Source organism: Ictidomys tridecemlineatus, chromosome 5, assembly GCF_052094955.1.
Source record: "Ictidomys tridecemlineatus isolate mIctTri1 chromosome 5, mIctTri1.hap1, whole genome shotgun sequence".
NCBI lineage: Eukaryota > Metazoa > Chordata > Mammalia > Rodentia > Sciuridae > Ictidomys > Ictidomys tridecemlineatus.
This window is the reverse complement of record NC_135481.1, coordinates 89,961,051-89,976,290: the sequence shown is the minus strand read 5'-3', so window position 1 is coordinate 89,976,290 and position 15,240 is coordinate 89,961,051. Positions and strand designations below refer to the sequence as shown.

General features: G+C 46.3%; 1 protein-coding gene across 1 annotated transcript in view; it reads left to right on the top strand.

Moving 5' to 3' along the window:
* Nucleotides 1-1,488: 1,488 nt before the first annotated feature.
* The window catches only part of LOC101961668 (dehydrogenase/reductase SDR family member 2, mitochondrial), a 48,742-nt gene continuing 34,990 nt past the window's right edge, over nucleotides 1,489-15,240 (top strand). The window contains exons 1-3 of the mRNA XM_078049053.1: nucleotides 1,489-1,563; nucleotides 2,468-2,511; nucleotides 2,813-2,942. Coding sequence (XP_077905179.1) covers nucleotides 1,489-1,563; nucleotides 2,468-2,511; nucleotides 2,813-2,942 — 249 coding nt within the window. The remainder of the gene's footprint in view (nucleotides 1,564-2,467; nucleotides 2,512-2,812; nucleotides 2,943-15,240) is intronic.

Here is a 15,240-nt window from a genome sequence, read left to right as displayed (position 1 = left end):
AGCCCACTGTTCAGCCTGAGGCACACAGGGCTTTGAACAAACATCCTGTGGGGTGACAGTGCTCCATTCTGAGAAGGAAATCCATAGTCCAACTTTGATTCTTTCTTCTCAGGGACTAGGCCACTTCTTGTAGTCATGAGGACCATCCCCAACACTGATTACCTGATGTCAAATGGGCTGCAGCTGCACCCAGCTGAAGCATTTCCCTATCAACAATTAAGAAGATGAGTGGGTGTGTGAGGAAGGGGTGGGAAAAACAGTGACAGGCCTGGTCAGTTACAGGTGTGCAGCCTCAGTCCCTGGAGATTCAGGACACTGCTGACCTTGTGTAAGTCAGCCCCTCACAGGGGGAACCCCAGTAGCCACTGTCCTCCCAGCAGGACTTTGTCCTTGCCCCTGGGCTCAGTCTCTGCACCTTTCCTTGCCAGTGCCTCTCTCACTTCTCCACTGTCCCCAGACCCACAAGGCAGAGTTCCCAGAGTGTCAGCACCCAGGTGGGAGCCCAGATCCAGACTTCAGTCAGAGACAGGATCAGCATAGGCACCTAAGTTCTTCTTCTTCTTTTTTTTTAATGCTTATTTTTTAGTTTTCGGCAGACAACAACATCTTTGTTTGTATGTGGTGCTGAGGATGGAACCTGGGCCAGACGCATGCCAGGCGAGCGCGCTACCACTTGAGCCACATCCCCAGCCCATAGGCACCTAACTTCTAATGGCAATTTTCTAGTGTGTCTCCATTTTTGTACTGGCTGTAGGAAAGCTTGAAGACATGTCTGTAATAAATAGGTGTATGTGTGTGTGTGTGTGTGTGTGTGTGTGTGTGTGTGTGTGTGTGTAGGACCCCACAGCCTCCATATTTGTGAATGTATAGAAAAATAATGCCCAATCTTGCTATGTGCTGTGAACTGCAGGCATCAAACTCACTCTTGCTTATTCTTATTTTTTTATACTTATTTTTCTTATTTTTTCTTTCTTCACTCAAGGTAACTATTTGATTTGCTTTATCCTGTTGTATTGTGAGTATGCCTTAAATTTTATTGTGACAAACAAAAGCATAAATAAATGAACCACAGAGAGACAAAGATGACTCTTCCAGAAATCTCCCTGGACCTCAGCAGCTGTTTGTCCTCTATCTGGTCTGTCTTCCAGCTCTATCCCGTAGCCTCTGTTTTTAGCTTCTTTCTGCACAACCAGAACATAATCCAGTTTCTTTGAAAGGTCTGGACATTTTTTTTCCTTTACCCCATTCTGAGAAATTCACATTTTTGGGGATGTGCTAATAGACCCACCTCTTTGCCTGCCTGCCTGCCCATGAAACCATAAGCAAGTTGGAAACACCTCTTGACCCAGGAAGAAGGGGGATTGGTCTCTCACAGCTGCCCGCATTTGGGTCTGATGCACAAATTATAAGTGTTTTGTGAACAGGTCTGGAGCTGACCAGACTTCTTCCTCCTTCCTCAGGCCCCTGCTCTAATTTCAGATACCGAATATGAATGTGAAGGCCCTAGTCCTGCTGCTGAGCCAGCTGCTGCGCCACGTGGAGAACAGGGGCTATGGTTGCAGGGTGAGTGGGAACTGATAAAGCTGGGGAGGCTGAGGCCCAGGAGTCTGGAGAACACAGGCACAGTGGGGAGCAGGTGGGAGACAGGAAAGGTTTCTCTGGGATCTCCACATTACCCACCTCCCTCTGTCCTGCCTCACTCTTTGCATGGCTACTCATTCCAGTGGCTACAGGATGGAGATGATGTTCCAGCATGCTTTCCTTGGCCTTGGCATTGTCAGGTTTGAGAAGAGACTGTGCTTTTTAAGCTCCTTGCCTTGGGGGATGCTCATTCTTACCTAGTCTGACCTTCTCAACAGCATAAAAATCCCTCTGCATCAACTTAAAACCTACGACAGGGTTTGCCTGGCCTCTCCCCACAGGGAGAAGTTGATCCCAGGCTCTTCCCCATTTCATGCACCTTGGTCTTTAGCAATCTGCCTCTGTTGGATTCTGCTAATCTGATTGCACTCCTTACTGATATCCTTTAGGAACTGGGTGGGGGCTGTCCTGGGTGGAGGGGAAATTCCTAACCTTCATCTCTTGTGTCCCCCTGCCTCATCTGCTTCTTAGAGGCTGCCCATGGTGGGCATTGGCCCCAGCCCTGGGTACCTCTTCACCAAGCCACCTGCCCTCTCTGCCAAGCACCTGGCTTTTCGCTCATCTCTTCCTCATAAGGGGCAGAAGAGTACAGTCTAAGTGATGAACATGGACACTTGGTTTATGAGAAATGGGGTTGGAACCCTGGCTCTGAAGTTTGTTGGTTTGTTACCAAATCTCTCTCAGCCTGTCTCCTCATGTGAAGTGGGGTAATTAAAGGACTCTTATTGCTGTTTGAGGACTGCAGTATTTAATGCCTTTGTTGCAGATCCCCAAACAAAAGTAGGTCTTTAGTTTCCTCTTTTCTCTCCTGTTTGTCTGCTCCCAGGAGGGAGCTGTCACCCTGGTCTCTTCCAGTTCATGCCATATGTGGTAAGTGTTTAGTGCTTGTGCGCTGGTGTGTGTGGTATGAGGGTTAACTTTGTTCTATTCCCAAGAACCCACAGGGACAGTGCCCAGGACAGATCCCTGCCCTACTCCTGTTATTCTGGACTGAGCTTGTGCCTGTGTGGCTGCTGGGTCCTTCAGATCTAGCTCCTGTGCTCAGCCTGACAGGCCTGAGGAGAGCATGCCTGAGCTCTGGGCTTGTTGTGATTCTCTATAAGTGACAAACCCAACTGATACTTCCTTCTACTCCTCTAAATCCTAACCACTCTCTCAATTCTCCTTCCAGGAGCTGGAGGCCTACAGTTCTGGGCCTCACCAGGACATTGGGGTTGGAGCTGGTCCCCAAGGACACCTGGGTGGATTACTTCATTCCAGGAGTGATCAAGACTGACTTTGGCAAAGTGGAGAGGACTGAGGTATTCCTGCCTTGCAGCCTGGCTCTGAGGAAATTCTCCTCAATGACCAAGGGATGAAGGGGTGACTGGAGCCTCTATCAGCATCCTTTCGGCTGAGGCCCTCTCTGTCCTCTGAGCCCTGAGTTTAGGCCCATCAACCCTAAAAGGAACAAACCCGCCACAGGTGCTTTGCCAGGCGGCTCCTGTGGGTCCCTGACCATGTACTTGTTTTAGCAGCACTGACTCGTTCCTTTGTTCAGTTACAGGGGAATAAGACTCTCTGGAACCACTTTAAGGAGAACCAGCAGCTGCAGAGGCAAGTGGGGTTTGGAGTCTGAGGGTCTGGTACAGCTGGGGAGGGGTGGCTGAGGCCACCATATGAACAGATGCCTCTCTACCTACTGGCCATTCCTTTTTGCTGAAATCTGGGGTCCACATGGCCCTGGAGGGAGCAGGTAGCCCAGCTGAGTCCACCCTGTCCCCCCACAGAGCCCCCTCCCACCCATGGCCTGTGAGCCCTGGGAAAGCAAAACCAGAGTGTAAATGACTAATGCTATGACTTTCTTTAATCCAGAAATGGGTAGCCTGAGCACTGGGCATGACTAGTGTCCTTCCTGTGCCCCCAGATACAGCTACATCACCAGGAGGGGGGTGGGTATTGTGGTGACCAGTTTCTCCCATTGGCTCTGAGGGGGCTGGAGGGTTGTGCAGCTGTTTCTGGTCCCAGGAGCTCATTAGGGTCCCCAGGCAAGGTCTGCAGCTTGGCCAGCCTGGCAATCTGGGGGATCACGCACGCTGGGCTTGAGGAAGAAGAAAACCCTTCAGTATTCTCATCCTAGGAACTGACTCCTCTGCAGGACTATTGTAGATTTGGCTAACCTAACCAACAGGTGAGGTTTTTGATGTGATGCTGTGTAAGAACTTCAGGGGGTTGATGCTTTGGAGGAACCTTCCGGGAAAGAGTAGAGGCTCATACACCTGAAAGATCCCAGCTCCTAATTTGTGCATTATACATGTCTTTCCTAAAACAAGCTCAAAAACTTTCCTCTTACCTAGAAACTTCTGACAAGGGTGGAACCAAGGGCAACTCATCATTGTCGGAGTGGGTATGTTGCTTCACAGCAGATTTGGTCCTCTGTTATGGATATGAACAGTCCCTCACATGTTGGAAACATGCTATCCAGTATAGCAATGCTCACCGGTGAAATTATTGGATTATGAAAGCTGTAACCTCATCAGTGGATTAATCCATTTGATGGATTAATAATTTGAATGCACTACTGGATGGCAGGTGGGGTGAGGCTATGAGTGATGGGGGGACTTTGGGGTGAGTGTGCCCTTGGAGATTATATTTTATCCCTGGCTCCTCTGCCATTTGTTTTATTGGAGCCCCTCCCCAATGCTTCCTCTCCAGCCCTCTGGGAGAAGGGTCCTGTTTGTGAGAATAATTCATTCCTAAGGCATGTGTTGCTCTCTGCTATAAGCCATGATTATGTCGGGTACTGTGGAGAACACAAATATAAATTCGACTGTCCTCCCTCAAGTTTCTTCAGTGTGGTGGGAAAACAGTAGGTAAGACACTCATAAATAATGAGATGGAATTTTTGCATTTGTGCACAAATGTACTGGATAATACCACTCCATGTCAGGCACTGTTCTAGGAATTTAGGGCATCCTAGTGGGGGGAGACTACAATAAACAATAAACATTCTTAAATGAATCGAAGTATGTTAGCAGGAACAGAAGAGAAAACACAAAGAGTAGAGCAAGGGAAGGGAAGTGGGGTGGGGGCTCAGGTCAGGCCTCTGTGAGAGGTGAGGAACGAAGCTGGGCATGAGCAAAGCATCATGGGAATGCAGAGGACCTAGAATTGCAGTGGGCCTGGTGGAGGTGTCATTTGAGGTCAGACCTAATTAATTTGACATAAGAAAAATTTGGGTTGCTGGAATTCTTTCAGTGGGTAGGCCAGGAGCTGAAAGATTAGCACTGATGTTGATGGTGAAGGGATACATACACTGCTGGGCCCCATGATACACAGGCAGGAACAGAAATGGACAAGACCAGTGTCTGGGATTTTTGCCCCTCCATATACACTCTCCACCCTTCTTGGTCCTGCCTGGTGCCCAGAGGCTGACCTCCACACTGCAGGGTGGAGTCTTTTGCGCCCCCTCCCCTGCTTCTACTGGGAACAGGAGACTTGGGGTGGGCACTTGTTTCCCTGTCTCCTCCTTGAAGGGCCACAGTGGCAAGTGGCTGTGTCTACTCTGAGGCTATGACTCCTGTTACCCTCCCTCCCAACTATATCCCCTGCCAGAATCCTTCCAACTAGGAATCACTAATTCTGGGTCCTGGCTGCTTTACTACCCTCCTTGCTGGTCCTTTTAGTTTTTGTTTGTTTGTGGCACTGGGGACTGAACCCAGGGCTTCACATATCATAGGCAAGTGCTCTACCATTGAGCTACCTCCCCATCCCTGCTGGTCCCTTTAATCCTGCCCACATTTTATCCTTTGAATGTGGCCTGACAGGGGAACTACATCCAGGCTAGAGTAAGGCAACTGATAAGTTTAATGATTGATAGATTCCAGTCACTCCAGTCCTGGCTACCCTGGCCTCTATCTCCCTGGGCATCTCCAGTGGAGATGCTTCCTTATGGTTCAGCAGCCAAAGGGTTAATGGCTGGCACAGTAGGGGCTTCCAGACCCTTCTTCCTGTGTGACCCTGGGCTCAACAGGTAGGGAAGAGATAACTGCAAGCAGACCTCTGCACGGGTCCTGACCTGCTTGAGGCCCAGGGCTTCCAGGCATGATTCTGCTCCTGGCTTTCTGCAGCCAGACTTCCATTCCTTTCCAGGAACACCTTGGAAATAAAGAGGAACACGGCCTCCTGAGGTGAGTGCTCATTTCTCCTCACTCAAGAGCAGAGATGGCTTTTATAGGTCCCCAGTGTCCTGAACCTGTCTTTGGAAGGTGGGTCTCCTGGCTCTGCAGCACACCCTGCCTGCTGCTCCTTCTCTGCCCACTGCGTAAATTCTTTCCTCTTTCTTCTCCATGGAATTAGGCCACCAGCTCCCCTCTCTCTGAATATCTTGTGGCATTCAGGCTGCCCACCCTGGGAAGGTGAGCAACACCATGTGGCAGCTTCGGCCCCCACCTTCTCCCTGGGTCACACAAGGAACATTCACAAAGAAGCACATGACTTAGCCTGGGCTCCCCAGAAAGCAGAGCCAGGTCAAGCCTTCTGTGGTTTCCAGTGGAAGACAGGAGGATCCAGAGTTCAAATGCTACTCCATCCTGTAGCTCTTCTTTATTTTGGCATCTTTTTGTATTTTATTTTATTTTTTGGTACTGGCGATTGTACCCATGGATGCTTTACCACACTCAACCATATCCCCTGCCCTTCTAATTTTTAAATTTTGATATAGGGTTTCCATAAGTTGCTTAGGGCCTCACTAAGTTACTGAGGCTGGCTTCAAACTTGCAGTTCTCCTGCCTCAGCCTCCTGAGTCACTGGGAATATAGTTGGGCACCATTGTGCCTGGCTTATTTTTTATTTTTAAAATTTTCTAATAAGTTGAAAATTTGTAATTTATATTTTTATGAAGTACAAAGTCATGATCTGATTTATGATTACAATGTGGAGCAATTAAATCAAGCTAATTAACATATCCATTGCTTTACTTAATTTTTTTGTGTTGAGAACATTTGAAATTTACTCTTAGCAATTTTCAAAATGCAAAATACACTGTTACTAGCCCTGTTCACCACAATATGCAGTAGATCTCAAAGAAAACCAAACTTATTTTCCCTAAGATTTTCCCGTTATCTGTCAACCTCTGTAATCACATACTACTTTCTGTTTGAGTCCAATTGTTTTAGTTTTCATATATGAGAAAAAGCAATATTTGTCTTTCTTTCCTGACTTATTTTATTTAGCATAATGCTCTCTAATTCCATCTGTGCTATTGCAAGTGGACAGAATTTCTATATTTTTAAAACCTGAATATTATTCCATTGTGTGTATACATCACATTTTCTTTATTGTTAGATAAATGGAATTAACCTAAGTGTTCAAACCTTGATGGACACTTAGGTTGATTCCATACCTTGACTATTGTGACCAGTGCTGCAATAAACATGGAAATGCAGATGTTTCTTTGACAAATTGATTTCAAATATTTTGGGTAAATACCCAGTAGTGTATTTGCTGGATCACAGGATAGTTCTATTTTTAGAACTCCATATTTTTAGAACTCCATAGTTTTCTATAATGACTGTACTAGTTTATATTCCCACTGTGACTGCAGCCTTTTAGGAGCATTGCTAGTGGACCACCAGCAAGTGGCACTGTCACAGTCTGGAGTAAAAGGTTCTTCTGGTGGAGTTCTTGCTCCAAATCTGCCACTGACTAGGCAGAAATATCTGGGAGGCTTTGCTTTTGTATCTGAGACATGTGAGTCTCCTACAGTCTTTTCTGATTGTAACCAAATATTTGGCTCATAGCTCCATCTCAAGCAGCAAAGGAGTGTGAGCACTTCCTGGGGCAGAGTTTTGGGGGTGCACTAGGGCCTGAAGGGATTTGGACCAGCTTCAGGGCTAGATGCAGTATAGAAAGAATCAGGGACAGACAGAGGGGTCAGAGAACTACCTAGAGCTCCATATAGGTTCCTCCAGGTAGGTGTACCTGTAACAGGCCCCAGAGTTACATGCTTATTATTGCTAAGCTCAGCCACTCTGGATTGAGGATGAAGAAAAATTGATAAGATCCCCCTGGGGTTGGGACACATCCAGGCCATAGGTTCAGGTACCACGTGAAATGGCCTGACTAGGGGTCCTAGGTGAGGAATCACAGTTCATCAGTGAGCCAAGATGATAAGGTGTTAGGGATGAGGCTTCTGTGAGTGTGGATTAAGTACCACAAACCTGAAAAATTTGAGGAAGACAAGCAGGGGGCAGTGAAGTGTGGTGGGAAGATACAGCAGGCAGAGAAAGACTGAATTCTCTGGGTCAGAAGGCCAGGCCCTGAGTGGTGACTCAGCAAAAGTTCCACAGGTCTAATCTAGCCCAGAGGGTGAGCAGAGTCCAGCCATTTTGACTCCAGCCACGTGGCCTTGTTCTAGGCTTGCGGAGGCTGAGTGCAGAGGGACGGTGCTCTGTAGGCCTGCTGGGAGACAATCAGAGTGGTGCCCAGGGAGAGAGGCTGCAGAGAGGTGGTGAAACAGCATCCTGAGTGCAGGGCAGGGCTGTGGGACCCCTCTTCTTGCAGTGAGAGTGCAGCTGTGGCTTCCTGGGTAAGGGCAGTGAGGGCGAGCAGAGAGAGAATGCCCCATTTCTGGATGTAGTGGAAAGAAGAGGATTTGCTCATGATGGAGCAATGCTCTGTTATGCTCGAATTCGGGAACCCCAAAGACCACCAGAGACCCAAGATCGATGTAAGCAGCAAAGAGGTGTTTATTGCAAGCTAGCTCGGTCCTCCGCGAGCACACACACAGCAACTGGTGATGCTGAGAGGCCCTGAGCCCAGGGTTTGCAGCAGTTTTATACATTTTTTGGAGAGGGCAGGGACTTCACATGCATCATAGCAAATCATCACATACCGCGGGAAAATCAAATAACAACTCTAAAACATGATTAGCACATTCACTGGCGGGAACAAGTTGGGTAGGGGTGATTGGTCAGTACAAAAGGGGTATTCGTTTGAACTGATTGGTTTGAGCCAAGAGGGGTGTACGTGCTGAACTACATGGTTTCCCAACTTGTTATCAACCACTATAAACCACTGGGAGGGTTATCTGGCATCCCAGGTATTTCCCTATCTCATGCTGATTGGTGGCTTCTGGGGGGCTGCTATGGATTCCCACCTAGCCTGACTGAGTCAGGGACATCTGGTGCAGCAGATCTCTCCTGTTATTTGTAGATAAACAACTTAGCAGGGTGGGAATGTGCCTAGGAGTGCTCTGTGGGTTTTTCCAAGGACAAAGGCCATGTCCCTTCCTTGGACAGGCTTTGCTCTGAGATAGAGGCTGGTTTTTCAGTTCCAAGGATTTGGAGTCCCAGTAAGGAGTGTGGTTGGACACATGCGTGTGTGTGTGTGTGTGTGTGTGTGTGTGTGTGAGTGAGGAGGGCACAGTGGGACTAATCTCAGCGAAGGGGAAGGGCTGGGGAGAGTGCAGGCAAAAATCTGGGAGGTGTGGAGAGAGGGTATGCCATCGTCCAATGGCTCTTACACCCTTCCTGTATTGGGAAGCCTATCCTGGGCTCAAGCTGTCAGTGGGCTGGGAGGAGAGTGGGAAGCAGAGAGAAGGGCAGGCTTTTCTGCTCCCCAGCTCCTCCACCCTGCTAGGCCCCTCATGCTGCCATGTTCCTCACAGCCCTGAGTGGACAAGAGTGCAGGGCTCTGACCTGGCTGGGCTGGGTGAGGACAAGGGTCAGGATGTTTGAATCTCCCCATCTCTTTTGTCCAGTCTTTTTGGTCCATTTCCTGCCTAGACTCTGTGCTGTGGTTAACTGCACACATGTGCTTCCCTGGGATGTGTAACCTCTGTATATAGTTGGCTCCCAACTATATACAGTCCCTCCCTTGGGGAGGGACTGAGACTCTCACCTGGGCTAATACATGAAGAACAGAAACAAAAAGACAACCGAGTTTGGCACTTTTCTGGCTGGGAGGTGTCTGTGTGCCCAGAGGAGGAGAAAATGGGGTCCTGTTAATGATGGAAAGTAGCAGGTAGGACTTGTGAGTTTATACTCAGGGGTGTGTGTGTGTGTGTGTGTGTGTGTGTGTGTGTGTGTGTGTGTGTAGGTCCTCAGGATTAGGCAGCCCTGGAGGTTGGGAATTGAACATCATATCCTCCATTGGGTGTAATTTGGTATATATTTATACATTTCAATAAGTTGATCCTCTAAGAAAGGTTTAGAACTCTAGGATATTGGAGTAGGGGAATCTAGGGTATTGAAGGTAGCCACAGAAAAGGATTATGATAAACTGGGGGTGATGGCATGTCAGCCTGAGGGTTTTCTGTCTTGCAACCCCTCACCCCCATCATCCAAGTTTAATAGGATATTGAGTCTGCATCTAAAAAAGTACAAGCTGCAGCCTCTGACCCAGGATTTCCTTGTTTTTTTTTTTTTTTTTTCCCCCCCAGGCCACTGTGGTAGTGGGTGCCCTTGCTCCCACAGTCAACCCTACTCACCTGTCCTGAAGATCTCACATGTCTTGCCCAGGCCCACTTGTGGGGCTGGCTCCCCTGGCAGGAGGGAGCTTGGGGTGCTGTGAAAGGGGGAGAGTCTTGGTACCCAGTGGAGCAGAAAAGGTGGTCCCGAGGTGGCCTGACACAGGGTAGCTGGGCTGGAGAGTCAAATGTGAGGTTTCATGGCAGCTGGGCTCTGTGGGGGGAAGGTGAAGAGGAAGACGAATGGGTATCCAAGCCTGTTTGTTTACTGCTGACTCTACCAGTAAATGTCCTGGTCAGCTTTTACCAAAAAGATTGGGCTGTCTTACTGCTATGGTCTTAATGTGTCCCCTCAAAATCCATTTGTTGGAAACCCAAATTCATCTGTCAATGGCATTTAGAGGTAGTGCCTTTGGGAGGTAATTAGAGTAGCTGAGGCCAGGAGAGTAGGGCTTCCACGATGGAAGAAGAAGAGATCTGAGCTAGTCAACCTGCCCTGTTCCAGGTGATGCCCTCTGCCAGGTTATAAAGCATTAAGAAAGGCCTTACTGGGTGCTGACCAGGCGCTAACAAGATGCTGGTGCTGTGTTCTTAGACTTCCTGGCCTCCAGGGCCATGAGCTAAATAATGCCTGCTCTATAAATTACTCTCTGTGCGGGGCCGGGCTGGTTTTTGTGCCTTGGGTGGTTGTACTCAAGTTTAGAGTTTCTCTCTCTTTAACCACTGAGGGCTAAAAGATGCTTTGTAGTATTCCTATAGGTATCAGGACTCCCTTTGGTAATCATTTAATCGGTGACTTTTAATGTTTTCTAAACGCTATCTGCTCCAGGGAGGTTTATTTGTCTACATGAATGTGGCTTGGAAGAGGCAAGGCTGGGATTTGAATCCAAGTGTATGTCTCAGCCACCTTCTGTGACAAGTGATGGTCAGGACTCTGTTGGCTCAGTTCTCTCCTGCAATTCTCTCTTGATCTGATTTCTCCTGAAAGCAGAGTCTGAGGCAAGGATTTTGGGAGAGGAGATCCAGGGAGCACAAGCAGGGCAGAGAGTGGGTGAGAGGGAGTCCAGGGAGCAGGGAGAGCCACTGTGGGATGACTCAGAGGGAGCCACTGCATTCAACAAGGCTCCGTCCCCACAAGACTCTCCAAAAGGTGTATAGGATGCCTCTCGAAGTGGAGTGTCTACCCTAAGCATGGGAGGGAGAGCATTTATCCATGCGTCATCTCCTTCCATCCATCAAGCGTAGCCTTGGGAGTTATCAGCTCCTCCTATTTCCAACCAAGTGAAAGATGCTGTCCCCAGTGCAATGATCTCAAGGCCCTTGGGAAATACCTACCCCAGCCAAACCATGATGAGGGCAGGAGGGTATGAGCTGGGACCCTAAATGTGTCTGCTGCAAGCTCTAGGAAGTAACAAACAGTCCACAGTCTCAAATATATTGAAGGGACAAAACACTCAACCTATTGCTCTTGTGAGGCTCCAGGGAGGAAGAAAATCTCTCCTCTGCACAAAGTAACAATTAGTCCATTTCCCTCAAGGGACAGTGTTCAGAGATTTTTCCAGAGGCTTTTAAGCTCCCTGATCTCAAATCTCCCTTTAATGGTTTGAGCAGTCCCTATGGCTGTCCCTTGGGTTTATCAGAAGAAACCAGAGGGTGGGAAGGCAGGAAAGGAGGATCAGAGAGAAAACCCTTAATTAATGAATCACACATTAAAAGAATTAGGGGTCTTTCCATAATAGAATGTTCTGTTTGTTACAAAACAGATTTAAATGCAATAGTAATGTATAATGTACACACTTAATTTTAAGGCTCCCTTTAGTTTTCCTAAGTAAATATCAGAACAGTTTTAGAACATGAGGAGCTTGGAAGGGGAGAAACGCAGAACCTTCTTTTGCCCTATTTTTGTGACCCAGCTTCTGGAGACAACTGACAAAAGATGCCAGTGGTAGCCGTGCATCTTTGGTGACCTAAACCGTGCATCCTTGGTGACCTAAGGCATACCAGGAGTGGGTCTGAGATTCTGGGCCTCAGCTTTAAGGACTGGCTATCTCCATAGTAACCTCAATCAGAGTACCAATCCTTTCAGGACTTACCTGAATAATCTGTGTAAGATTTTATCAAAAAGATAAATGGTCTTTCCTTCTAAAAAGATGGTCCCTGGGTCATCTAAGCAGTTTACGAAGAACACAGCTGGCCCACACAGGGAGGGTTTCCTTTAAGAGGACTGAGGAGGGAATAGGGTATGCCAACCAAAAGAAACTGTCATCCTCTGTCTTAGTCTGTTTTGTTATAACAAAATGCCATATAATGGGGAATTTATAAAGAGTATAATTTATTTCTTACCATTTTAGAGGCTGAGTTGTCCAAGATCAAGGAACTGGCATTTGTCTGGTAAGGACTGCTCTCTGCTTTCAAGATGGTGCCTCATTGCTGAAGCCTCATATGGTGGAAGAGCAGAAGTGAGTGAACCCATTCCCTCAGGCCGTAACCCCATCCATGAGGGCTTTGTTCTCATGACCTTACTCCTAAAGCCCCACTTCTTAATCCTACCATATTAGCACTCAAGTTTCAACATAGGAATTTTGGGGGACATATTCAAAACATAACACCCCTAATTCCAACAGTAAAACAGATCCCAACAACCTATATAGGATACAGCCATTTCCAAAATCCTCCTCTAACTTGTTCTTCTCTTCTCCATCCTTCTGAAGTTTATCAGCTAACTTCTTGCCAGACCTTTCAGGGATGCTCACTACTCTTGCCTTGCTTTATGGGCTGGGGTTAAGCATTGATGCAGGTGTGGAGAAGTGTAGCCCCCTGAGGATTCATAAGCTCCAAGCCAGCATGCCTGTCAGAAAGGCTGTGTTTTTCCCTGCCAAATTTGCTGGTTTCTCTCCATTGCACCTGCTCTCTAACCTTTTCCAGAAGAGCTTGAAACTAGTCCATTACCTGCCCTGGGAGCAGCTGCACCCCATAATCAAAAAATGAGAACTTGAAAAGATCATACAAGAGATCAAGTTTACCCCACCTCCCCTGCTGTGCTATGGTTGAGGAAAATGAGACCATAAAGGGACAAGGATTTGACAATGTGGTGGCCAGGTGGGAGAAGTGGTGCAGAAGTCAGGTTCCTTGATTCCTAGTGTGGACATGGCTGCAACAAACCCCCATGATGGTTTTCAAAATTCCTTTACCTCTTATACTGATGATCTCCTAAGAAGTTCTTTTATTTATTTATTTTTTTCCAGGGTGGGAGCTTCTGTATTTGAACAGGGACCAACCTTGAGGACAGGACTGCAGAGCTGGCATAACTTCTGCCAGCCCTTCAATAAGCTCGAGTGATGTCACTGTCATGTCGATGGGTGGTGGGACAGCCTGGCCAATCACTACCAATTTTCCAATCAACAGAGGGCTCATCATCAAGGGCTATGGCCTCTGGGCTTTTAGAATATATTTTACTAGAAGTCTCTCGTAGCTCTCAAAAAGTTGCCAAAGTGGGGCTGGGGTTGTGGCTCACTGGTAGAATGCTTGCCTGGCACACATTGAGACACTGGGTTCAATCCCCAGCACCACATTAAAAGAAAAAAAAACCAAAACCAAAAAAAAAAAAAACCCCAAAAAACTACATCAAAATAAAGGTATTGTGTCCATCTACAACTAAAAATATTTTTTGATAAAGTTGCCAGAGTGATCCTTACTTGGTGTTGAATCCATAATTAAAAAGAAAATTAGGTCAACATCTGTACACTCAGGCAGTATAATAGGAACAACTAACTGAGTATGTCTATACACTTTAGTTGGAAATGTACTGAAAAAGAGAAAAGCAGCCCCTAGCAGACAGACCTTGACCTTGAAAGGAGCTGGCCTGGCCTCATAGCTAGATGAAGGTATTCTGATGAACATAAATAATTTCAGGAAATACCAATATCAGACAAACTCACTTTCTTAATTTGGTGGATAAAGACAAAAACAAGATCACTCTGTCATTATGTCTGCACACACACAGAATAATTATTATTGTAATTTTCCCAGTTGCAAAAATGACTAAACATTGAGTCTCCTACTCTGCATCGCAAGAATGAACACTGCTGCTTTATCAATAGCGCCTTTAACTTTGCTCCTTTCTTCTCTCCTTCAGATCGAATTTTAAGATACTTGTAATGAAGAGAATTCTTCTGCTTTCTCGCAGTTGTCCAACCCAGAGTGCAGTCTTGCATCCTTAGATTCTCCTCAAAGTCTCTTAACATGAGCCAAATCCTGTAAGCCCTTTCTGACATTCCCTTGTTGAGGCTCTGCACAGTTCCCCAGGTATGTTCTTCTTTAGTTTAATGAGTCAATAAACATAATTTTATTTGACTCTAATTGTGTTTCTGGTGATATAGATAGCATTTATATAGATAGTATTTCTAGGATATAGATAGCATTTATTTTTATTAAAGAAAACATGTTCAATGAACATGGTAGCACATTTGAGTATTTCAAAAAGATGAAAGGCAAGTCTCCCTTCTTTGTGTCCTAGAATCCACTTTCCCTTCCCTAAAGGTGATCACCATTATCAAAGTCAGTTCATGCCTGTTCAAGCATATCAGCATATTTATCATTAGCTGCTCATCTCATCTATTGTTATTAGTATCATTTTATTTGTCTACATACCCATTATTTATTGTGCCCAGGACTCCACAGCAATGCAATGCACTTTTTCAGTCAGTGAAATTATAAAAGTGACTCAGAATAGTGCGTGAGCAATTTTTCAATAAGCAAAGACGGGGGAAGAAAGAGCTTGGTTGCTGGTGGTGATTTTAAGCAGCTGCCAAAATTTTATTTATAAAGAGGCATATTGGTTGTTTTTGACTCTCTCTCTGTGTCTCTCTCTCTGTTTGAATGCATCTGCATTTAAAAATTTTTTTATTTATATATGACAGCAGAATACATTATAATTCTTATTACATATATAGAGCATAATTTTTCATATCTCTAGTGACTCTCTTTTTTAATAATTAGAATATCATTACTGATGTAGAAGTTGTGGCTTTTATAACAATGAGGGGTGTCTTTTTGTTTGTGCTGCGATAACAAAATATCTGAGACTGGGTAATTTATAAAAAAACAGAAATTAAGCTGGGTTTGGTGGTACATGCCTATAATCCCAGCTA